This window comes from Carassius carassius, chromosome 45 (genome assembly GCF_963082965.1).
Source record: "Carassius carassius chromosome 45, fCarCar2.1, whole genome shotgun sequence".
NCBI classification, from domain to species: Eukaryota; Metazoa; Chordata; class Actinopteri; order Cypriniformes; family Cyprinidae; genus Carassius; species Carassius carassius.
Window position 1 is genome coordinate 19,647,189 of NC_081799.1, and position 26,227 is coordinate 19,673,415.

Below are 26,227 nucleotides of genomic sequence, written 5' to 3' on the forward strand. Positions count from 1 at the left end.
TCACTAGTATTTAACATTTGCTGAGTTTAGGGCTGCACGATATTGACAAAAATCATAATTGTTGATTATTCCCTTGAAATTTTAATTGCGATTTATTAATTATGATTATCACAATTTACATTGAATGATGTTTATACCATTGTTTGATGCAACTGCATGCCGTATTTTATATGAAAATAAACAAGCTGAAAACTTTTAGTGCTTTTCTACAGTATTAAGCCTCAAATGTTATACTGAAACTAAAATTAAAATACCTAATAATGAAAACCCCTTAAGATAACATGTAGAAAGAAAAACATGCATCTTAAGCATGCAGAATAACATAAGTGTACATTAACGATTAATTGCCACTTTGAACGATTACGTAATTGTGGCATCCATAATTGTAATTTTGATTGGAAATTCAATTGTGCAGCCCTAGCTGAGTTATGCAAATGTTTGAGTCTACATGGTTTGGTGATTTCAGCCAGCTCTTGGTACTTTTGTGTGTTTTATGCATAACCTGAGAATTCTGACTATATAACACATAAACACACTCTAAACACATACCTCTCTCTCTCACCTCTTCAAAATTATGTTTCTCCCACTAATTACACATTCAGAATTAATTAGCAGAAATGTCCCTCTTGAGTGCTAATTGTTGAACCTGAGAGACTGCGTGCAGCTCTGGATTTGTTCAGCATTTTCACCTGGCTGTAATTTAGCTCAGAGTGCTGTGTGTGTATGTGTGTGTGTATGAGGATCTCAGGACAGGATCCTTGCAGGTTTGTTTTTCCTTATTTGTCTCTGAAGAATCCAGCCCTTTATTTGTCAATTTGTTTGTGTTTTTTGATCTCAGTGGCCCAGAAGCATAAATAAAGAGTGTTGAGTTTTATTAATCTGCACATTTCTGCATCGACCAGAGATCAGAATAACACTCACACATCTTAAAAATAACATAGTTTTTGCAGAGTCAGTACAGAGGTCTGTAATTACAAACAAGCTGGACAAAAAAAAGTTGAATAAAGAGTCAAATAAAACTTTCAAGTCAGTTAAGGTTGTTTTTTTTGGTTACATTTTATTTTGTGTCCTTGTTACCGTTAAACTTACATAAGTTTAAGTAAACATTTTGCTAAATAAAAAAGTTGTAATTCAGCTTTGCCATTACAGGAATAAATACGTTTTAAAATATTTTTAAATATAAAACAGTTATTTTAACAGTTATTTTTGAATGGCTGTGTATATCATTATTAATCAAACAATATTATTAACAAAAAAAAAAAGAAAAACACTCACTGTTCCTAATTGAAACTGCATTTACCTCGTTGAGAAGTACTTGAATGCTACAGAACAATACTAAAATCGATTAAGTTTGGCCAACTTGAACAAAGGAGTGTTTATTCGTTTTTACGGTGTTAACACTTGTTGGGACCATTGAATCTCCAAAGGCAGTGTGGAATGGACCAGTGAGAGATTTATTTATTCTTCTCTGCCAGTGAAGAAAAGAGTGTGATCCCTGACAGAGCTGGCATTTAAAGCCTACACACACACACCGGCACTGAAGACACTCGAGTGATCTCACATTTCCATCTCTCACACCGCTGATCTCTCACTGTCAGTAATGTGCTTCATAAGACACTGCAGGAGACTCTCAGACTGAACATGAATATCTTGCTCGGTCGTATGTCAGAGCTTTTGTTACTTCTCATGATTATGAGAAAACATTGTATTGTTTGGCCCTCGTGTTGTTTGCTTTTATAAGTGCATTCTGTGTATAACTCGGAGGCCATAATGTGTGTATACGTGTGATGTGCTGACTAATCTCGATATGCGAGAGGCAGATCAGTTTAAATGAATAAAATAGACTATGTAAGAAAGACAGAGCTTTGTGGCAGAGTTGATTCCTCCTGGCCACATCCCAGACACTCTGCTGAGCGGCACGCTGGAGCATCTCGCAATTCCAGGCCTCCACATTTTGATTAATCCAGCGAATTATACCAATTACACTCCACCGGGGATCCGAACAAACCCAGTGAGCTGTGAATTCAAACAACCAGTGGCCTCCCATCGGTCTCCTAGGCTGGCTCCGCTCAGCTCTGGTCATCCGAAATGGAATTAATTTGGGTTTTCTTGCTCTAATCGTCGATATTGTTTAGTACGAGACAGACTGATGTAAACTAACGACTCTTAAATACTATTGCTTCCTTTTATCTGTGTCAGAGGTTCATCTCTGCGTCTCCCTCGAACAAACACGAGTGCCAGCACTGATATTCTTCATTACAGATGAACTGATCCATTGTGTGCCTTTTAAAAGCTACGGTGCGCGCACACACACAGAGTGTAGTCTGAGTGCCCACCAAAAGCCTAATTAAGTTTAATCAATGCTACTTTATGTTGAGCGCGCATGCGATTCACTTTAAATGTTCAGCGTCGTCTGATTCATCTGGAGGGCTGCTCCTGCTCAGTGCTTTTCAAAAGCACCATTGAAATTCTAATGCAATTACAGAAAGACTGAATGCACAGATGGAGTATTCTGCTCTTCCTTAGTTTTTTTCTCTCCTATTTTCTCCACTTCCCTCTTTTTATTCTCATCTCTTCTCCACTTGTCACAACCTCTCTTTTTCGTCGTCTTTTTTCAGCTGTCTCCTCTTTCTGTCTTTTCTCCACTGTCGCATTATCTCATATTCCCTTCTTCTTGTATTTGACTTCATTTTATTTTCTTGTGTTCTTTTTATTGCCTCTTATCATCTCTCCTCTCCCCTCTTCTCATTGTCTCATCAATCTCTCTCTTCTTTTTTTCACTCCCCTCCTCTTATTCTCATCACTTCTCCCCTTGTCTCATTCTATTGTCTCCAATCTTCTCAATTTCTCCTCACATCTGCTTATTTCATCTGCTCTTCATCTGCTCTTCTGGTCCCCTCCTTTCCTCTATCCTCTTGTTCCCATCTCCTCTCTTCTCCCCTCTTCTCCTCTCTCATTTGATTTCTTCTCACGCAAGTCTCCAATTCTCTCCTCTTATTCTCATTCTTTCTCTTCTGCTATTCATAGCTTCTAAAATATCCTAAATAACTAAATGCAGTGGATCCTCTCTCTGTTCATCATCTCCCATCTATAAAAGCGTTAATTTATTACATATTGTTTTATTTAAATCAGCCTCTCATCTCAGATGAATAAACATGTTGGATATCTGTAGCTGCCAGCGACCTTTACAAAAGCTGTGCATTCAAAAGAGTCTCCAGCCCAAAAGAACCTCATCAAAACTGTGAATGTGCATTTGGCAAGGAGCCTGAACATTCCACATTCTTTTAAGGATGCCTATATTCGTCTTTGCGCTGTAGAGGAATGGCAGTGTCAGATGGGGAATCTGTGTGGTCTGGGACATATGCGACAGGGGGTTTTGCTCTCAGGAGAGTCAATCTTGTAGAATTGGAGTTGGAAATCGAAGGCACATCATGCAGCAGGGGGAATGGCATTTTCATAAACATATGTTTGACTGTGAGCTAGTCTAATAGCAGGGACATTCACTTCCTCACAGAACATCACTACCGTACATTCACCATTAGTAAATGTAGAATATACCGTTACAGAGCTGCTACTGAGATATAATTTCTGCTACTTTCCTTCATTTTTGTATCCTTCTTTCTTCTCTCGTGCTCATGCTCTTGGGAAGGGGACTTGCTCAAATGAGATGTAGGGCCATGTGTGTCTGGAAGTAGGACACAGGAATAGATGGCCTGTGCTGTTAGCTGACCTACATTGAGACACAGACAAAATAGTATTCTAGCATTCTGTGAGGCACCTCACCTGCAGAACATACACACATTTGCATTTTGCTTTTGCATTTATGACCCTGACAGATGCTTTCTTAGCAGAATGATTCTAAATCCCATGCACACCTATACATACATACATTATATATATTCACACACACTCCGTCTGCAGTGCGTATGCGTTGCATATTGTTTTACGCACCCATATTAACGGATTCCAGTTGTGTTCCAGGAGCGTTGCATCTGCAGCAGTGCAGCGATCGTTCATGTACCGAGTAGCGAACTGCAAACGCGTCCTGTGTGAAAGCACATCGAGTCCGTGCTGCACCACATACGTAACGCACACCGACTGCATACGCACTACGGATGGAGTATGTGTGAAACAGGCGTGAGCAGTAAATTAGGCGCGGTCACTTTAAGAGATGATGGGACATTCACTTCCTCACAGAACATCACTACCGTACATTCACCATTAGTAAATGTAGAATAACAAATTTGTATTTGTTCGTTCAGGTGCAGGAGGGACTTCGAGGAGAACTTCGCAGAAGAGAGCTCGGTTCAGTGTCGCTGTCCGTGATACGCGGCTCTCTCTCCGTGTGCGCACCGAACACAGCGCGCGAGTAACCAGCTACTCTGTTCAGCTTTTCCGCGTCTTGTGTTTGGATGCTTTAATGTTTAAATCGACAAGCGGTAAGGCTTAAAAACACGTGAAAAAGATAAGCTTTCATGACGATGCACAGCAATGGCCCGTCAACTGTTCTGAGCATCTTTTTAGGCTGGCCTCAGACAGTCGGTTATATAAAATATCAAGGTGAAAGTCATCATAGCTTGCTTAGTATAGACCCAGCTCCCAACCTAACTTTGAGAATAGATTAACGGCGATAATTTTTTTATTGCCCGATAAGAGTCTCACGTTAACGCCGATAACGGCCCACCACTAATATATATATATATATATATATATATATATATATGTATGTGTGTGTGTGTGTGTGTGTGTGTGTGTGTGTATATATTTATATATATATATATATATATATATATATATATATATATTATGGATGTAACGAATAACCGCAAGCTGTTAATGTGTGTGTGTGTGTGTGTGTGTGTATATATATTTATATATATATATATATATATTATGGATGTAACGATTAACCGCAAGCTGTTTGAAATTCGATTCAAATAAGTGACGATTCAATTAAGTTGAGATGCTAAACAAATTGCGATTCAATTATGGGGAGGAATTTATATGAATGCATGTCTGAGGGGAACTTACTGTCTTTAGAAAAGTTTAGATGGTATTTTTTTATTTTCATCTTGCCTCTGTATAATGCATATTAAAGTTCATAAGTGTAGCTGCTTTGCTTACAGCAGAAACCAAGGAAACGCTTTAAGCGCCACCTGCTGCCAAAGTGTTAAGTGTCATTTTTTTATTTTTAAGCATTGAATATTGTTGTCCACTACATTTTGATTTCACCTATACGTTTAGTGGCAAATATAAGCTAATTGTGTTAGATTCATTTTGTTTTAAAAAAATTGCATTCATGTTACTTTTTAATCTACTCTCAGCCTTAGGCTACATACATTCATATATACTCGTGTTATATCTGTAAATTTCATAAATTTCATAAGGTATTGCAAGGTGGTCTGGTTAAACCCTTAAGCCTTAAGAAAGACCTTTGAAAGTGTTTGTAATATGCTCATTCTGTCATATGCATAGAACAAGAATAAGTTTCTCATTTCCTTCAGTGTGTGCCATTATTTTCTTTATACAGTTATTCGTTAAACAAACTGAGCTCAGGCCACCTTTTAAGATGGTCCAAGTTCAATTTACTTAAACATTAATTTGCAGCACTCATTTTTGTCACCCTTTCAAACCCCTGAAACTGTCACGTTCAACCATGTAGCTTTCAGTGAGAGAATCTGGAACATGCTCAACTGGCAGTATGGAACGTAAAGATAAAGTAAATTAACCATTAAATTAATAGGAAATTTGCAAGCAGGTGGCCACACACACAAGCACACATTTCCTGAAGCAAAGGATACAGTAAATAAGTAGTGAAGCAGCTAGGTTTTACCTTTTCGTCCTCCACCACCCTAGATGCACACAAACTCGCATCTGCGTACACGTAAAATACAGTAGTTTATCCCATTTTGCATTGATTTGAAACATCATATACTGACTGAAACACTGCTCTAAACAAGCATCGGTGTGAAACAGGACAATGTCTTGTTGGTGGGTGTCTGGGTTTGTGTGGATGTGTTGAGTAAACGTCTCTGGAAGCCGTTATTTATCTACGTTCTGATCTGAGCTGATGCAGCTATCCTCTTTTAATGGCTTGGATTCACTGGAGGGTTTTCAGGTGAAAAACACCCAAGGCTTTCTCTCTCTGTCTCTCTCTCTCTCCTTTTAATTGGCTGTAGGGGCCACAGGTCTGATGTTGATGAAGTCAATGGAGCCGACGGCCAAAAGCACAGTTAATACTCTCAGGCTGTTAGGGGTTAGAGGAGCTCATCGCAGAGGATTCCTCGGAAAACATCGCAGGGATTTATTTGAGCCCCATTGCTTTGATTTGTGCTTTTGTTTTTATTAATGAAACAGTCGTTACATGCCAGAGTAACAACACTGATAAATCATCTGACTCTCTCTCTCTTTCTCATAGTAATTGGGCTCTTTCGACATCCTCAGACAAAACACTCGTTACGTCAGCGTTTTGTTCTGAATGGAACTGTCTGCTGCCACGTTATTAATTTATATCTGCAGCCGTTTTCTGCTCCTCCTCAGAAGATGCTCACTCTGTTTTTGTCTTCGTTATTTCCTACAATGCTGTGGCTGCCTGTCTTCTGGATTAGATTGACAGAGAGGGTCATGGGTGTTATTTAGCAGCACATGTCAATCTGATACATGTGTAGGACATGTACCTCCAGATCTGCTGGTGACCACCGCTGCTTGCTATTTCTGAACGCAGGACAGGACTAGGACTAGGACCAGGCTTTTTCTGATCGGTTGCACAGCAGGCTGTTGGTGTGAACAGGTTTTAAAGGTTTATCCAGAGATTGTATATTTAATAGTGCATGTTAATTTCACCTATTTTTGTAGATTTATATCACTTTTAAGTGAGAATTAGATGACTTCAAAGATACAAGATAGACAAAAACACTATAAAATGTCATCTTTAGCAAATCTCAAAAATATTAAACTTAAAAAAATATATATATTTTAATACTCAAGTTATATCACACAGCCATGAATTCTGAAAGTCTGAACATCAGCACAGATGTTATTTGATCTGTAGCCACAAGACAGTATTTGTTTCTGAATGAATCAGTTGAGAAAATGGTTTAGTGATTCATTCATAAAAACAATCACTTATTTTGTTCCTGAAAGAATCATTGTCTTTGAACAAATCTGAGATTTAAATATTTGAGCTAAGTTGAGTTGATTCTTTGACGTTCACTGATCTTCCTAAAACAGTAGGTGAAATGTTCCCAGATAACCTACTTCTGATAAGATTTTGAAGAGTGCATTACTTATTGAAAAAATGAAGTGCCTACCCAAAGTGTTCGATTTAGGCAGTTTTTGACGAATTGAATAAGGACTAAAGACTTGTTTAATTCCTGAATGAATTGGTGTTTGAATGATTTGTTTTTGTGAATGATTCAATGACACACTCATAAAGACTGTCACTTGTTTTGTTCCCGAATGGCTCAAGTGTTTTAACAAATAGTTTGTGTGAATGATTTAGTGATTTCGTTCATGAATAAGAAATTAGTGTTGTTAAGTGAATTCCTTGATTAATTGACTTAATGCCCACTGATAAACACAGTTACTTGTTGCCGTCTTCTGGCATTACACTAGCTGGGTTTCCATTCAAAGTTGCGAATTTAACTTATGCGCAAAATTGGAATATCGCACAAAACATTTGTGAACAGGCAGTGTTTCCACCCAACAAGTCAGAACAACAAGTGAGAACAAAATCGTCACTTCCTGATAAACTGGCTATACATAACTAAGAAAAGTAGGAGAAGCTACTGAATATAATAATTTTACTATATATTAAATTACTTGAACATTAGAATGTGTAGACGAAACACTTATTGCTTTCGGAGGTCGTTTAACAGTTCTGGGAGGCAATTAAACAGAAATACTTTGATGACAGACTTTACTCGAGCATATCCGAGTGACCATAACAACATTTCAGATGCTGTGGAATGAGATCGGTCCGCTGGTTAGTCAGGATTTAGTGCAAAGTCACATGATTTTTGCGCTTGGAGGAATTTATTCATAAAATGCATTTCTATCTCCCATTATTCGCATTAACCCTTTTTTGCACAAGTCAAAAACCACCTCAAGCGAGCGTAAAAATGTTTTTGCGAATTAAGGCATTTTTATTCAAAATTCAGCATTTCCATCACTCGATTCTGATGCGATACTTTAAAATGAGCATAAAAGCAGCTAATGTAACCATCAGAAAGAGTCACTGCGCAACTACAGAAAAACGGGCCAATTATATTCAAGGACTGGACTTAAGAGTTGAATACTTGACATTATAATGTTCTGATGCCTAAATTCACTCTTAATGTTTAATTGTTTAATTTGTTATTTATTTACATTTTTTTTAATAACAAACAGCAGTCTGTCATTTTGCTTATGGTTCTTGATCTGGAGCTGAACCAGACATTAATCTGGCTTTTTAAGACTATGCATACGGTAAACAAATGTCCTCCTGCGTTAGTGTGTGTGTGTGTGGTTCGAAAGGCAACCCAACACCAGTTCTGCTCTGTCCTCAGTGCTGTTGACCCCTCAGTCCTGCAGTATATGACCTCCATGATTCCTGCTGCGCTCACCCCCCAGGGCCTCTTCAGCACAGCAGATGGCTAAAGCAACAGCCATCCACGGTTATTAAGACCAACAGTGTCCCTGCAGCTCTAAGGACAATCAACACCTCTCTCTCTTTCTCTTCACAACTTTCTCTTCACCTTAGACAATCTGCTTTGACTCCAGCAGTCCTTGTCCGCTGGTGCAGGTGGTAAGAGGTGTTAGCAGCCATTTTCAGAGCGCCGCTCTGACTTAAACGCATCTCACACTTGCTATCTGAGAGCAATCAGCCCACGTTCATCTTCCTCTATCAGGTTACCAGGTTTCCTCCTCGCCACACAGCGCTAAATCCATTAAAATGCGAAATCAATGAGACATTAAGTGATCTTTGCATAAAAGCAGATTGTGCTGCTGGCGGTTAGATGTGTTTAAAGTAGAGCATGTCAGAGAGAAAGTTCCAGAAGACCATAATTTGCTCACTTAAGATGAGGTAGAGAGAAAGTGGCAGCAGATAAAGTTCATGCGCTGTCAGACTCCATTTGAAAATGTAGACTCTCTCTCCCTCATCTGGGGATTTTTAAATTGAGCTTAATGCTAAACAGCCCCCCAAGAACATTTACAGAAACACATGTAAGTTGGCCAGTGTGCTCATTAAGATATGAAAAAGCTGACATCTGTTAAATAACATCAGAGTGACGCTCAAAAACACACACTCGACATGACTTATAGCAAGAGTTTACTGTAAGTATAGTCAGATGGCAGAGAGAAATCTAATAAACACTGCTATGGAGGTATGGAGATCAATTACACACACAGGATGATCTGTCTTATATTACACTGCATGGGGAGAAATCATTAGCATCCTGTTGGAAACATGTGGTGGGCCGTGTCCTCTGTCCTGTAATGAGAGCTACTTAAACCAAAATGACCACAGTCATAGATGAAGTTATAGTTCATGTAAATAACAAATATAATACACACGTGTAATAAAAAGAAATAGAAATACACTGAAAACTAAAATCAGGCATTGTAAATTCTACAAATGAAGTTAGGCATCACAACATTACGTACATCACAGTATAAAAATGTGTATGCATTTTGAGATTTGCTAAAGATTATATTTAACAGGATTATTCGATTATTAGAGTTTAAAAACTAATTGTGTTTGAGTGTTTGATGGCATCTAAAGGTAATATAAATGTAAAATTAGGAGAAAAGTCAGTGCTATGTTTCTTAACTAAAACTACACGAACACTCACTGAAAACAAATTGTAACAACTGTAACAAAATATAGGCTAAGTAATATTAAACTAATATTAAAACGAGTATTGTATATTGGATATTGGCTAATATATTCATGATGATCTGCTACAATAAATGTAAAATATATTGAATATTGCCAAGTTATCATAAACGTTATTTATCATAAATCTCTGTAAACAACAGCAAAGGCATCACTGGAAATGCTTGTAGATTTTGGCGTCACAATTTCCATCCCAAAGTGAGAATTATTTTACAAACTAAGTTTAGTTAAGGGATGTCCTGATTACTTGCTCTACACTCTTGATATCTTATTAATACTTGGTCTTGAAAGCATGTTGTTCTCTCAGGAGAGAGAATGAAAATCTGTGCACCTTACTCCTAGAAGTAAAGCCAGCCAATCAGATTATAGTTGTCCATTTTAAACAGGTTTTTTTAGTGTACAAAATGCATCAGATGATCCACATCTGAGACTAGCGTCTGCATGTTTGAAGCCAGAGAGGCTTGTCTTGTTTTGTCCCATAGCAGGATGAGTTTGCATCATCATTAAGTAAAACAGAGACATCAGCCTCAATTCTTTTCCAGATTCTCTCGCATCTGTCTGAGCGAATGAAGCTCTGGGAGCCGCCACACCAGGGAATGGAGCGAACGCCACACTCAGCTGAGATGAGCATATGTTTCTTCTCTAAAGTGTTGGCTCTACAGGGTGTGCTGAGACTTGGACGACTCTATGCGGTGTGTGTGTGTGTGCGCATGATAGTGTGCGAAAAGCGAGTGGGTGTTTTGTTAACACAGAGGTCAGACTGTCCCAGAGCCAGAGACTCAGTTATCACACCACTGCCCCCTCCAGACTCCTGATGGAATTGCAGGATGCACTGAAGCCCGGGAGCTTGTCCAGATTTAGCAGCACCTGGGTGTTGTGGTCACGCTGTGACGTAAGAGTTCTCTAGAGAGCGCAGGTGTATGTGTGTTTCTCCGTCTGAAATCTGCAGTGACAAATGGCTCCTGATGGCTGATTTGTCGGCGGTCTTTTCTTCTTCATTTTCAAGATCACCCTCCAAGCAACAAACACACACACTTCTGCTCTCAATATTAGCAAACTGACAAAAGCTGCTTCTACAAGAACAGAGAGATAGATGTTCAGACCAAAAGCAATTTGGATATTTGAAGTGACATTAGCGAAAGTTCATCGTAATGCAAATGAGCAATGACGTGTGTGATCCGTTTCTATTAAAGCTGCATACTGCAGTGCAACCAACAGGATGACTTCAGGCGATTCTGCAGTTGGCTGACCTCCTTGCATAAATAATGGGCTATAAATGATCGCCAAACACTATATTTCAGTCCTTTGCAAATGAGTGTTTCCTCTATTTCTGAGCATTGTGTGTTTGTGTCGTATGTTATCTCCTCATATCACTGGTGTGTTTACATGCTGCTACTGTCTGCCGTGCTTGACCTTTGACCCTTACACTTTTATTGCGACACCCAGCTGACCGCCAGAGGAGAGAAAAGCCCTGTGTAGATCTTTCATCTTTCAAAAGGTGGAGATATGAATTAGGGTCAGGACAAAATACAGCACTGCCTTTGAAAAATGACTCCAGTAGTTTTCTTGTGTGGAAGGCAAGAGATTTGGGGTTGTTTCCTTCTGTTTGTGCAGGACATACAAAACAACTCTGTTTCTCAGGAACTAAAAAACATTTTATTGCTCAGAGCATTTGATGTAGTGCTCAGTTACGTTTCATTTCATGAATTTTAGGAAAAACATTGAAACAATTTTGAAATATATTTTATGCATCATTGTGTGTCTGATAAAATAAAAATGTCTGTATTATTTAACTTTTATTTATCATTGTTATGTACAGTCATTTGTGTTTTTCCCCCCTCCTCATCAGTCAGTTTAGAAATAGCATGCTTCATAACTCGTAACAGTAGTGTAGGTGTGAGAGTGTACAGTATGAAGAAAGCACATGATTCATTAAAGGTCTGCCTGATCTGTGCTACACTACACAAATACACAAACACCAGCCATTAGCAGCATCTCAACACACTTTATTTTTATTTTTTTTTTGCAGTCTCATTCAGTCAATCCTCTGCTTTTCTGCGAGTCTCTGTAGAACACAGCTCTTGTGAAATTATCAGAATGGTGTTTGTGTGTGCTGTGCCACTGAAAGAGCATCCTGTCTTTATAAACAAACAGTGAGTAAAGTGTTTATCTTCCTCTCTGGTTGTTTTCCTTTGTGTTCTCAGCGTTGGCCTCCTCTTAACACCCAGGAATAGAAAATCATTTCCCTTCGTGAGTCGCAGATTCGGCGGCAGAGAAAAGCGTTTCTCTTTCTCTCATTATAATAAAAGCACAGCCAAATCCTTGTTAAGCCTGGATGAGCTGAAAGGGTTAAACTTCTTATTTCATAAATATGAAAAGAAGACAATCCCACGGTCAGAGATGGATTCAGGGATCTCCGGCCCTGCATTTACATTAAAACGGGAGCTTGTTATACGGTGAAATTTCAATGAAGGCACTGCGGAACGCATTTAATGAAATTCAGATGTGGCTCTATGAATCTCATTAACAGTCTTTGTGCTTTTCTGCTGTCCGTTTTCCCCCTCGTCTGCCCGGTCATGAGAGAGATTTCATCAGCATCGGCTTAAAAAAAGACAATGTCCGTTCAGATCTGAACTCCCCACGATCTGTCCTCTGACGGAGGCCGAAATCTGTCGGAGTTTGAGTTCAAGAGGCACACGACTGACTCTTCCTCTGTTTCTGTCTCTCTTTCCGCAGGCTTCGGCTTCGTAACGTTCGAGAATGAAGACATTGTAGAGAAAGTCTGTGAAATTCATTTTCACGAAATCAATAATAAAATGGTAAGTGCTTTGCCCATTTTCAATTTCTGAAGGTGATTGAGGGATTAATATTTTATGTCCCATTTAGCAGAATCCTAACGGCATGCGGTTGTAAGCGCTTTGAGTGTGTGTAAACAGTGTAAAGTGTTGGGCAGTGGCCAGAAAGCGTGAAATTGTGTGCGTGTGTGTGTGTGTGTGTGTGAGTGTGAAAACATTTTGATCAGTCAAAAAGAGTCAGAAACTTTCCCCTCTCTCCTTCATTTATAAATGCCTGCATCATGACTGATGAGGCTAAAAAGAGAGAGAGGTAACTGGCACACGGTGAGTTCATTAAATCAGGATTATAACCCCACAGGCCACCCAGTATTGGGCAGAACCAGCAGATAGGCCACCAGTGTTGGCTTTCTGCTTGCAAATAAATGTTTTTAGATGGAAAATACCTAGTCTCAGCCTCATTCGGGCCACCCATAGACTGTATATGCAACATCTGATGTGTGTTGCATAGTCACTGGATTTGTCAGGTTTGTCAGGTTCAAATTTGAAAGAGATACAAAAGTGTACATTTCCAGCATTTTTATGAATGAGTTTTACTTTTACCCATCTTAAATGTTGCATAAAATATCTAGATGGCCACAATATTGCTTATAATCCTGGCTATGTGAAGCTATTTTAGAACTTTTGTAAACAATTTAATGATTTATTATTAAATTATATTATTATTATAATTTTTTCTATTATTAAAATAAAAGTGTTAATAAACTATAAATATTAAACTCATAAAGACATTTATAAAAGTATGGTATAAAAGATTTGTAATTTAAATCAGTGCTGTTTGATTTGAAGTTTCAATTCATCAAACAGTCCAGAGAATGTGTATCGGTTTCCACAAATATATAAAAAAGCAACAACAACAAAAATGCCTGTTATACATTGATAATAAATATTTCTTGAGCAGCAAATCAGCCCATTAGAATGATTTCTGAAGGATCATATTTCAATGAAGACTGGAGTAAAGACAGTATTACTGTTTTTACTATATTTTTGATCAAATAAATGCTGAGCATAAGCATGAGAAAATCTTACTGAACCCAAACTTTTGAAAAGTAGTGCATAATTAAATGTCATTTAAATAGTCATTTTGTTTGTTTTGAAGAATTCTTCGTACAAATATATGCCTGACTGAGCAGAAGCATGAGTTGATGGGAGGATGTTTTGCATGTAGAGAAACGGCCCCTGGCTCTGTGCCGCCCCTGCTGGGCTCTCTGCTGTGGTTGACAGGAGCGGTGTGGTGGAAAGGATCGGTTTGGCTGGGGTCTCCTCAGAGGAGCTCTCTCACACTGATACTCATCCCTGCGCACTGTCCATGCGTATACCCTGGGCTCATGGGACAGCTGTGGGGTAGCACAGAATATCGAACCCTTTAAGATCTTCTTCCGTCACAGACAGTTTGTTCCTGAGCCCAGAGACAGATCCGTGAGCGCAGAGCCATGCAATCGATTTTTCTCTGATAATCCATCATGTGGTTCTATTGTTCAGAGGGCCTCAAATTTCTGTCCTGATTGTCTCTTCTGCAGTCCGTTCACTGTGACTGTATAAGAACAGCATGGACACCATTAATATAAGGTAAATAAGTGTAATAGTAGAGTTTGTTGACCAGTGGAGCACACATGAGATTGAGGCTGTTTTCACACTTGGTTTGATTTTTTGCTCTGAACCAGAGTATACTGCCATAGGTGAGCGATATGATCAAAACTAGATTAGAAATGTCAGATATTTTTTTATAATCACACACATTGACTAGATGCGATGTTATAAATATGAAATGTGAATAGGTTATAAACTATATTATAAAAAAAATAAGTAGCTTTTTTATAAGGTTTGTAGGGATGCAGGGATAGGGATGTTTGTAGGGGAGCATTTTGGATGATTGTCACAACATATTATCATTAAGTGATTCTTTTTTTTAAATATTATTTATTGGAAAATTGAGACGCCACAATCCTTTAAGCTTCCTGTTCAGACTTTACTTTCCAATAACTAGATGTTATTTACAGCCTGTCGAAGAGAACAAGAGATATGAAGTTCTCCCTGACCCAGAGAAACCTCGTCTCGCACCCCAGGTGATGGTGAACCTGTTTGCCTGGCTGAACATCTCATCAGGTGTCCATCTACCACACACGGACAGAGAGATCTCAGAGAGAGAGAGAGAAGAAAGGGTGAACGAGAGGAGGTTTCTCCATCAATTCACCAGCTTTTTAAGTCTGATTAGTCCTGCTGTCTCTCTTCAGAGCATCAGGGGTTTCTTCTCTTGTTCCTGCTGTCTCTAACTTTCTGACATGCCAGTCAACAGCAGCCAAATTATTCTTGTTTAAACTTTAAAAACTTGTTTTGTTCACATAACTATAATTATAGCCATAACTATAAAGATACTATTAGCATCCACACCATCAAATGATAAACACTGTTGATTCTAAGTTAATTTTGCCTTCAGCTTTAAATGCTCAAGCTCTTTAAAGCAGGACTCATTCTGATTGGCTGTCAATGTTTTTAACAGTTCATCTGCTGGAAAAAAATTGTTCTGAAAGAGATTCCAATGATATCCGTATTCTTATAAAATTAAAGTGAATATTAAAACTTCTTAGTTATCATCCCTTTGAGTGAATGGGCCATTAGGGGCTGGTAAGTCGGAAATCTGATTTTGTAATAATAGACCGCCACATATTAAACTGGTAAACTTTCTAAAAAAGGACTCTTTGGTTTCAGTGGATCAGAGGAACCAGTAGTGCCTGTAAATGGACTCATACTGGTTTAAGGGAAGTGCTCGTAGATTTTATTATCCAACATGTGGTTTTTGATTTTTTTAAAGTGGAAAATGAGGTGTGAGTTTTATCTGACTCATCTATTTTGTTCAGGCAGCTGCTGACCAAACTATAGCACAGAGAGGAGCAGATTTCAGTTGCTTTCTTTTTCCTCATTTTGTTCTTTTCACAAATAGATTTAGAAATGTTCTATATGAATGTGTGATTCTGTGGCATTGTGTGTCTGATTCTTGATTTTTGACAGATGGATTTATTTTTTATTAAAAACAAATTTGTAGGGATAATATTCATCTAAAACCAGAAATTCAACATATTTAGAGGGCCAAAATCATTGACTGAAATAGTGAAATTGAATTAGTTCTTCTGTAGTGGTGCAGTTTGAGCTACAAGAGGTTAATATACTGTACACCTCATGTGCTTCACCTCTAATCACAGCCACCATTTAAATGTTTATAATTTAACAACAAACTGGAGTAGAAATTTACAACCAATAATTATACAACTAAATTGTTGATATAAAAATGCTTTGTGAAATTTAAATGTTTGTATACATTTTATTTGAGTGTTGAGAGTAAAATTGATGAGACTTGTGAAAACAGCTCTATGCTAAGTGTGTGTGCAGAGATTTTTTTTCTTCTTTTTTTTATCACCTATGGGTCTTAGGTTTACGGTATGAAGTTTGGGCTTATGAAGGATGTCCGTGAGTTAAATTAAGTTTGAGAAACCCTTTTGAGACTGCAGCAGTGTGTCTGTGTGTGTGAGCAGATATTGGCCCATGATGTTAATCTCCTAGATGATGTCAGGCTAGATGAGTGCCGTCCAGAATTAGACCTGTTGAAATGGACATGCTGTACAACAGGTTGTCCAAAACAAATATCAGTACATCTCTCAGCTGTTGAATTAAAGGAGCTAGTTCATCCGAAAATGCACATTCTGTGCTTGATTTATGGATTATTGAAATTACATGAAAAAGAGCAGCATGAACCTTTAATATCTCCTTTTGTGTTCCACAGAAGATAGAAAGTCCATATTGAGCTACTGTAATTGTTTGTTAAACATGTCACTCATAGGATTAAAACCTTCTTCTGTAGTAATTATAATACATTTATATTTACATTTTTATAATATCTCCCACGCTGCATCCTCAGGGCTCAGAGTGTGAAACGAACCTTTTTAGATTTCATTAATTTAGAATGAATATTAAATATCCATCACCGGCCAAATCCAGAAATATCTCATGTATTCAGAGCAGCGCTGATGGCACAGCAAGTTGAACTTCAGCAGAACCGTGTGTGTGTGTGTGTGTCCAGCTGTGCTGAGCAGCATCTGCATGAGTCTCGGTGGGAGATGATCTGCCGTGTGTGTGCTCCGAAGGGCCGAGCAGCACACACACACACACACACTCCCACACTGATGGACAGGCCCTGGGCAGGCAGACGAGTCGATCAACGCAGAGGACAGATTCAGCCAAGTGCAAATGCATTGTGTTCTTACCGTAGAGGCGCTGTCAGCGCACACACACTCACACTCCTGTAAGCATGCAGATGTGCTCGGTAAATAGGATCCTCTGCCTGCTTGGCCTGTCAGGAGAAAAGTCTTTCCTTGTCTGACCCGGTTATGCACATATCACCAGAGAGAGCAAACGTCTGTGTGTGTGTTTGTCTGGGTTTGATGTTTTCTGCCTGTGTGTTTGTTTATTTCTTCCCTTTGCTAGAGACATGTCTTCCCTCTCCTAGATCTCTGGAGGAATATTCCTCTGTCTCTCAGGCAGGGACTGCTGTCTGCTGTCCGCTCGTGTGCTCAGCTCCAGAGGTTAAATTGTCAATCAGAGGGCGGGAACGTGAGGATGAGGGGAGGGGTGTGGAGAAGATCACAGGGTTGAATCAGAAAAAAAGAGAGACTTTTAGTTTATTTTTGCATTAGTTTAGTTGTCTAAAACTGCTTTGGATAAACAGATGTATCGCTGTTTGTTATGCCAATAATGTGCACAGAACTCAAACTGACGGAGCTTGAGAAATGACTCAAGCTCTGCTCAAATTCAAAAATTTCATATTTTTATGCATCATTTACGGTCCAGTGACTCTTCTAAACAATGGGTCACCTGTCACCTGTCAAGACCAAGCCATATTTCATCCAAAAATCCCCCACGTGATCCTTCACAAATCAATATAGTGTTTGTATGTGTGTGTATTGTGAAGTATTTTGTAATCATGGTTGTATTTTCTGTACTGCCTTGGAATGGAATTTAATAACAAAAATTAAATGTGTTAGATGCGTAATTATTCTGCCTTATTTGAAATGTTTTGTTGGCCAAGGCAATAATAGAGTGAAGTGTGAAACTTAGTGGGGAAAAAAACATTGATAAAAGATAGTTCCATATACTCAACTTGGAATCTTAGGGGCATATGGGTTCAGCTTTTCTCAAGCTGAAAATATAAAAAATATTATGAATTCAATTTGTTAGACATGTTTTTTGATTATTAAAATTGTATTAAACCATTAAAATTGAATCCAGAAAAATGAAAACGGAACACACAAGATTTGAGAGACAATAAAACGGATTTCATAGGGCCCTAGAATTTGCATGGTCTATAAACTTTTATCACATTGCAAATTTAGTAAAACAACAATTTTGTCACTTAGCTCTTCTCTTTCTGTGTCTGTCTGTCCACAGGTAGAATGTAAGAAGGCCCAACCAAAGGAGGTGATGTTTCCTCCAGGCACGAGGGGGAGGGCGAGAAGTCTTCCACACACCATGGATGCCTTCATGCTGGGCATGGGCATGTTGAGTGAGTCTCACATGAACACACACACACACACTGATGCAAGATGATAACTTGTGATTGGCTGCTAGACCAGAGGTCTGTCTGTGAACATGTCTGGTTAGTTCAGCTCAGGTGCTGTGGGATCCTTCATACCTGACGAGCAGATAAACGTCTGTATTAATGGCTCAAATGAAGAGGAAAATTAGGCTGATGTTCAGTGCAGCCATCTGCCTGACCTCTGCCCTCACTAATGACAACGCCACTAAATGAGAAGAACCCATCAGCTACAGGAGACAAACCTGCTGCCAACATCAGTGCTGTTAATCATTCATAACACTCACAGATATAGAAGAAGAATATTAATATAGACATTATAATAGACAAACTTCAGTTAACGTTGATGTCAAAACAAAATATATTCAGTTATGTAAGATTTCATATAAGTTGATTTTATCATATTGTTTTTCATTTTGGAAATTTCTTTTTATGTTAATTTTATTTAAACCTTTTAAGACCCGGCGAAACATTTTAGTAAAAAATTTGCATTTTTTTCATGTAATTACATTGTTTAGAGCATTTAAAAAAATTAATCATGTTTCATTCATAAGTTATGCTACTTTCTTGGTAGAGGACATCGGACTAAAAAAAAAAAAAAAAAAGACATGAACATGCATAGGCAAAAAAATAGTTTTTTTTTTTTTAATCCCCAATAAATTTTTTGTTTTCAGTATTTTTTTTTTACCAAGCTTTGTATAAAGATAATTCTTATTGATTTGATAAACCATTTTTCTTTATGCAAAATGTGTGTAAAATGGCTGTAAACTGGTTTCCTCATTATATGTAATGTATCTATAAACTAAATCTAGTTTGCATATTAATGTGTTTTTGGGGCAACATGTAATGAAAAAAGAAGTGTAATAATGGGAGTAATAATTGACAAGATTTTAAAAATAATATATAATATGTCATAGCAATATTGAAATATAATTTATTTCTCTGTTCATTTGATGTGTCTCCCAAAATGCATAATAAACATGCTTTTAGTCCCGGTGACCTCATTTGAGGACATGTATCAAATCAACGTCCTGTTTTGTAACATTAAATCATATTTTGATTTGAAACCCCATAACATTTTCCTGTAATGTTAATTTATGACACAGATTAAAAGTTAGTCAGATTTAAATGATAATTACAAAATATTATCATATTTCCATAAGAGTGTCACTAAATTAATATCAGGCATTTTTTGAAGACCAAGGAGAGGGAGTGGTCATGGTGAAACATCCAAACATTTAGTATCTATGTTTGGATACGTATATATATATATACATGTGTATATATATACATGTATATATATATATACATATATATATATATATATATATATATACATATATATATATATATATATATACGTATGTGTGTATATATATATATATATATATATATATATAAAGATAAACATTTATTATTTAAAATATTATTAAATAATATAATTAATTTATTTTTAATATAATATAATATTTAATTTAATGTAATATAATATTTATTTTTAATATATAGGCTAAAATAAGGAGGTACATACATCCCTAATCTTTTACTCAACTTTTAACAAAGCGTGAACTTTCTAGAAGTTCTTATGGATTACTGCTGTGGAGGAGGGTGAAGAAAGGAGGAATGGGAGAGGGAGAGAGAGAACAAGAGCACGAAGCACTCATGTGAAAATATTAACTCTGGTCTTATCTAAATGAAACTGGAGTGAACAGGACGACCAGACAGAACTTAGTACAATTTGCATATGAAAAAAAACAAAAAGCTGGAGATCAGGGCTGGAACTGTACGTTTTTTTTTTATACGCCAAATCTCATTAAAGCTGCTGCATTCACACTTTTGTTTACCGCAGCTAATCGTGTCATTTATCTTTATAGCCAGGCGCCGCGTGTATGTTTGCTGAGATTAATACACATTTGAGCTGCTGCCTGCTTCAGCTGCCGCAGATGTATAATTGATTTTAAAGTGAATCTGAGCTGTTGAGCCATAAAATAGGTATATTAGCCTGAACATTAATAATGCAAATCAGTGCCTGATATAGCAGCTGCCAGGAGAGGACCCTTCCTTTTTACCCACAATGCACTGAGATACAGACATGTTAGCTCAGCTCGTCTCCTGCCTCTCATGCAGTGTCATTTTTTTCCCTCTTCTAATCTCTAATTCTAAATTTTTTTTTAATTTTGTTCTCTTGTTCCTTGTCTCATCTAGTCTCATTTACTACTCTACTTTTTTCTCATGTCTTCTCTTATATTCTCTTATATTTTCTCATCTCATCTCAAATTTTTTTGTGCTTGTTATTGTCTTGTCTGATCTATTTTTTTCAAGACTTCCCTCTTCTGGTCTTGTCTTGGTCTTGTCTCTTCTCATCTTGTCTCATCTAGTCTTTTCAATTCAAGTCTCAAATCTTTCTGTTTTTGTCATCTATTATCTCATTTTGTTTTCTGTTCTCTTCTCATCTCTCATCTTTTGTCTTTTGGTCTCTTCTAATCTTTTCCTGTATATTTTTGTTTGTCTCAATGCACTTCATTTTGTCTCTTCTCAGCTGTTTTCTTCTGATGATTCTCATCTCAGTTTTCTCTTCCCTTTAAGAATACAACATCTTTTTTTAGGCACACCACACAACAAACACATACTAAAGCAGGGTGGAAGAGATGTGGTTAGCTCTTGGAGTCGTGTATTTCCTGTGTGTGTCCACATCCTCCCTGGAAGAACCCTTTTTTAGTTGTGTATTCTGTGAGAGCTGTCAAAAGTGTTTTCATTGCTGTCAACTGATATTGAGTGACTAGTGACAGGTTTGGGAAATCATAAGTGCACATATGCCAGCTCTGCACGGAGGTGTGTTTGGAGTGATTTCTGAAGTCTGTGTGTCGTGATTTATTGCTGTTTCACATTCTTGTTTTGGGAAAAACATGAAATTAATACAGCATGTAAATTTCAAAGAGAAAATGTGAGAAAATAAAGCCAAGAATAACACGTATCAGAAGCACTCTCTTTCTCTCTGCAGAGCAGCATCAGAGAAAAACAGATGGCAGTGAAATTCCCTGAAGTTGCCACTTCATTTAAAGTGCTCATGTGCTTGAAAACATACTGTTGTGATGTTCATCCTCCCTTTCAAGTGCTGCTGCTCTTGTGACAGTGGCTACATTTACATGCAACCAAATAATCCATTTGCAATCGGATTGACCGCTCAATCAGACAGAAAAGCCTTCATGTAAACACCTTAATCGATCTGACTGAGCTTGATCTGAATGAAATTTTAATCGTATCGAAGGGGGTGTTTTATTCCTTTTCTAATACGATTGAGAGTGCATGTAAACACTTGTTTGGATTGAACCCCGAAACTGAAAGAACTGTATGTGCAATGACACAGAAATAGCGTAATGACCTATGATGCATGGAACGTGCGGCTTTTCCTTTTTAATAAACCATAAATGAATAAATATTAATTATGCTTTTAAAAACAAATAAAGAAACCACGTAGGAGAGTGGTTGTTATGTGCAAACAGTGAGAAGCTCTATATTTGTGCAGTGTGCGAATGTCAGAAAAATAATCTATTCTGATTTGAAGCTTGTGACACATAAACATGCTCATCAACACGATCACTTTATTTAGTGTTCATGTAAATACTACAATACTACAAATACTACAGTCTGATTGAACTCAAAATTCTGCATGTAAACGTAGCCAGTGTTACATATACACAGCCTCATTCCAACATGTCTAATTACTAGTTCCTAATTGTCCAAGGTTAAGGGTTAACATGATTTTTATCCTATCGAGCTGATGTTGTTTCTGTCCATATGTGTGTTTGTAGGTTATCCAAACATTGTGGCAACATACGGTCGTGGATACACAGGATTTTCTCCTAGCTACAGTTATCAGTTTCCAGGTGAGTCTGTCTGTCTGTCTCTCTATCTGTCTGTCTGTCTGATTATGAAACTGCAAACTGTCATGTAATTCAGCATAATGTGGGAGCTTGTTACATGCACACGTGTGAAGCGAGTGTGTGACAATGTGATTGAATGGTGTGTGTGTGTGTGTTAGAGGCATGAAGGTGAGCACATTTCTCTGCAGCTGGTGGCAGATATTAGTGTTGATATGAGTGTCCTGTGGATGGCCACCTGCCTGCTGATATCATGAGCAGAGCTAATGGGTTTTTCTTCAGTGGGTGTGATGGATGTTTTGATGGACGCTGGGCTTTCCCCAACATGTTGTAGTGCATATTTGTAGTTTCAGTGTAGTTTTTGTTCTGTCTAAAATGTTTCCTCTCTTTTTTAGTTAAATTGAAAAATAATTAGCTATTTATGTCTTTGTTTTTGTTATTGTTAGCAACACACATCAAAATATTACTGAGAGGTGTGTGTGTGGAGGGATGCATGAGTTTTCTCTTTCTCACAGAGGTTAGTAGTTCTTCAAACATTTCTATTCAGAATAGTCATAAGTTATATTTGACAGGGTTGACTCATAAAAAGATACACATACACACAAGAAAACACAAACTGACAGTCCCATTCACATAAACACACATTCTCTCTGTGTTCTGATCTGTTGTGTGCCTCAAACTCTTGCACAGTTACTCATCTTTATGTGACGGCACCTGACACAGATATACCATAAAATCAAACTACAGCAACATCTGTCTCTCTCTTGCGGTTTCTTTAGTACTGAAACTAGAAATGAACCATGAAACAGGACAGCAGTGGAACATGTGCACACACACACACAACTTAAAGCCAGTAATTCTTTCTCGCACAAGTCTGAATCCATGTGAGATCATGAATGAGCCACTGACAAACCCAGTGATCTCACCGTCTCGGCTGTCATTATGGAAATCAGCCATCTGTAAGGAGACTTTGGGAGAGCCGTTGTGCCCCTATTCTTTTTTTGATGCTCTGTCTCAGAATCATCTCTACTGTGCGTTGAATTTTGAATGTAGTGTCTGTGTTTCTTGCTTTCCCATACTTACAGGTGTAATGTGCATCTTTTGGCTATTTTTGTTGTTGTTTTAAAGTAGTTTTAAAATGCTTCCTGATTTTGTATGGCAAGTAAAATGAAAGAGAATGAAGTATTGTAGTACTTTACCTCCAAAATTGTATTCATACACTGTATGTATGTGTGTGTGGGGTATATATATATATATATATATATATATATATATAAAACCATTTATATAGATCATCTTTGTGAAGAAGTGACCTTCTTCACTGCTGCAAGCGGCAGCACTGGCACGCATATATGAACACGCACACACATATGCAATCATTATTCACCCATCCTGTCCCAGTTTATGCCGCTATCAGCATAGTGGGTGCACATTCTAGCTTGGTAGCACTTGGTCAGTCATCCACACTCCTTCCTCTCCCTCAGTCATCATGGCGTCCATATAAATTAGGGATGTACCGATATGAACATTTTGGACGATACCGATAACCGATAGTTCCTTTGATATGTAAGCCGATAACCGGTATGTTGGCTAATAAATCTAAATCCACATTTTTAAAGAATTTTTGAGAGCCTGATTAACAAAAGTCTCACCAATAAAAGGTATTAAACACTTCAACATGAATCAAACATAAAGCAGCCTTACAAATAACTAAAATAATGCTTAAATAATGGAAACAAAACAAGTTACTGGACAACATCGGTGGGGCCTGATGATAAAACAGTGGAGTGTGTTGAAAAAGGACAATCATGTAAGGACTACAGCCAGAGATATTGTCAAAATCATTAAATATTGTCATTATCAAGAGCATTTGGCATTTCCAATTAATGTAGACTGTTATTTTCTAGCTATTATTATTAGAGCCCGACCGATATGGATTTTTGGGGGCCGATGCCGATATTAACTCGAAAAGAGCCGATTTATAAGCCGATATTTTGATTTTAAAAAAATTATCTGGATATTAGACCAATTTCCTATGAACTGCATTTACACAACATTCAATAGCAAAATATCTGCCTGTTCTATGTATGTGGGCTGTATAAACCATTTTCCAGAATGGACTATGTTAAAAAAAAAGCCTTAGATTACAGTCTCAATGACTAAACAATTGCACATCAAAAGTATATATTTTTTAATGATCAAAAAACAGTCTTGTTTTAAACATTTAACACTTTTACTTTCTTCCAGTTGAAGCTGGTTTTAACAGTCTGTGTGTTTACTGTAAATAAATTATAATACTAAAGTTAAAGTATTTGCAGAAGTAGTCCCACACTTTGCTGCTACAGCATTCACCTTTTTCAGCCATCTGTAGGCAGAAAGAGAGACGGAGAAAGAATAAGCATGTGTATTAATAATATCACCATGTATCATTACTCATGTCATCATTAGAATTATAATAATAATAAACTGGGATCTCCTACATAGGCAAAAATGAGAAATATATATATATATTTTTTTATTTGTCAAGCAATAGGTATTACCTACTTATATTTAACAATATTATTTCAACATTTTCCTGTTATGTCTGTAAAGCTGCTTTGAAACAATATGTAAAAAAAAAAAAAAAAGCGCTTGTTCAGCTCACATTTATTTACATGTCCCCTCTGGTTTAATCATTTCTGACGCACCTACTGTAGTTACTGTAACTACACTATATTTGCTCTCACAGACACATTCACAACAGACCCGTATATCTTCTCCTCTTCTCTTTGTGCATTCTGAATCAAAACATCGTCTTGCCTACTATTACCGGAAGATTACGGAATCAATTCGAAGTTGAATGGTTAACGTTAGTGTCATGAACACACCGCTGTCAATTTTGAGAAGAACCACCTTCAAACAAGTTAATAGCAAGCATTTAAGGGGCTTGCTAAAAAGGAAGCTATTAGCGTTAGAGTAACGTAACCAGCCTGAATTCACCAAATTGTTCTCTGGACCTGAGGGTAGCCTCTTCTTCCTTGCTTCTCTCTTAATTCTCATCAGCAGGACTAGCGCTATCGCTCGCTTCTTACAACGGGACAGATACATGTTTGCTGCTGACCGAAAGGAGGAGGAACAGACTATGAAAGAGCTCCCGCTAAACGTTTTTAAAACTCCGCCTATGCCATAGCGCAGCGCAAATTGCGTTGTATCTGAAGGGCAACGCTGAGCCCAGCGGCAAGCGCCGTGCATACCGCGTACTGTGTGAAAGGCCCAATTACGCGGTCATTATGTGGGAAACACACCGCAATAGAATAAGAATCAGTTAAACGCTAACGTTATAGTTTGACCTCCTATTAACGTTCGCGCTCTTCCACTGATAAACATGGTATTAGCTTTGTGGCTAATCTAATATAGCAATGCATTAGCGGCTGTAAGTGATGTTACAGAATATTTAGAAGTAATAATGATAGGACCGTTAGCTAGAACTACCACACAGTTTTTATATACAGGGTATGAACTAAATCTACAATCATTTCACATGACGAACGACAGACTCACCGTCAAAACAGTTGATCGCTTTCTTCTGTAGTGGACTTCTGGCGCTGTTGTTAACTCTGGAGCTGCAGAGCTCCCTCTGGTGGGCACACTATGCAACACTCATAACATGAGTGAAGCATGAGACTCTGTTTCTCATGTTTCATCGGCCGTTATAAATGCCGATGCCGATTTAAATGCAATTAGCTTATATCGGCCGATAATATCGGCCGGCCGATATATCGGTCGGGCTCTAATTATTATTAGGTTACTTTTATTATTAAATATTACAATTAATTTTCTTCGTAACAATTTCATAGCGCATCAACGCATAACTGACACGCTGTGACTCACAGCCTTTGAAGAAAAAAAAATAAAAATAGTCTATTAGCTTAGGCTACTCTTCACTGAAAATGTTTTAAAAATGTCTATTAAAACAGGTCTATCATAGCCTAAAATGAATTATAGGCCTATAGCCTAAATAAAATTGTTACACTTCAGTAACACTTTCAATGAA

The 26,227-nt window shown here is 37.6% G+C and overlaps 1 protein-coding gene across 2 annotated transcripts in view; it reads left to right on the top strand.

Moving 5' to 3' along the window:
- The window catches only part of msi2a (musashi RNA-binding protein 2a), a 192,925-nt gene that overhangs the window by 134,305 nt on the left and 32,393 nt on the right, over positions 1-26,227 (top strand). For both annotated transcript variants that reach the window (XM_059539962.1, XM_059539963.1), the window contains 3 exons: positions 12,614-12,696; positions 18,169-18,283; positions 22,126-22,200. In XM_059539962.1, the coding sequence (XP_059395945.1) occupies positions 12,614-12,696; positions 18,169-18,283; positions 22,126-22,200 (273 nt within the window). The remainder of the gene's footprint in view (positions 1-12,613; positions 12,697-18,168; positions 18,284-22,125; positions 22,201-26,227) is intronic.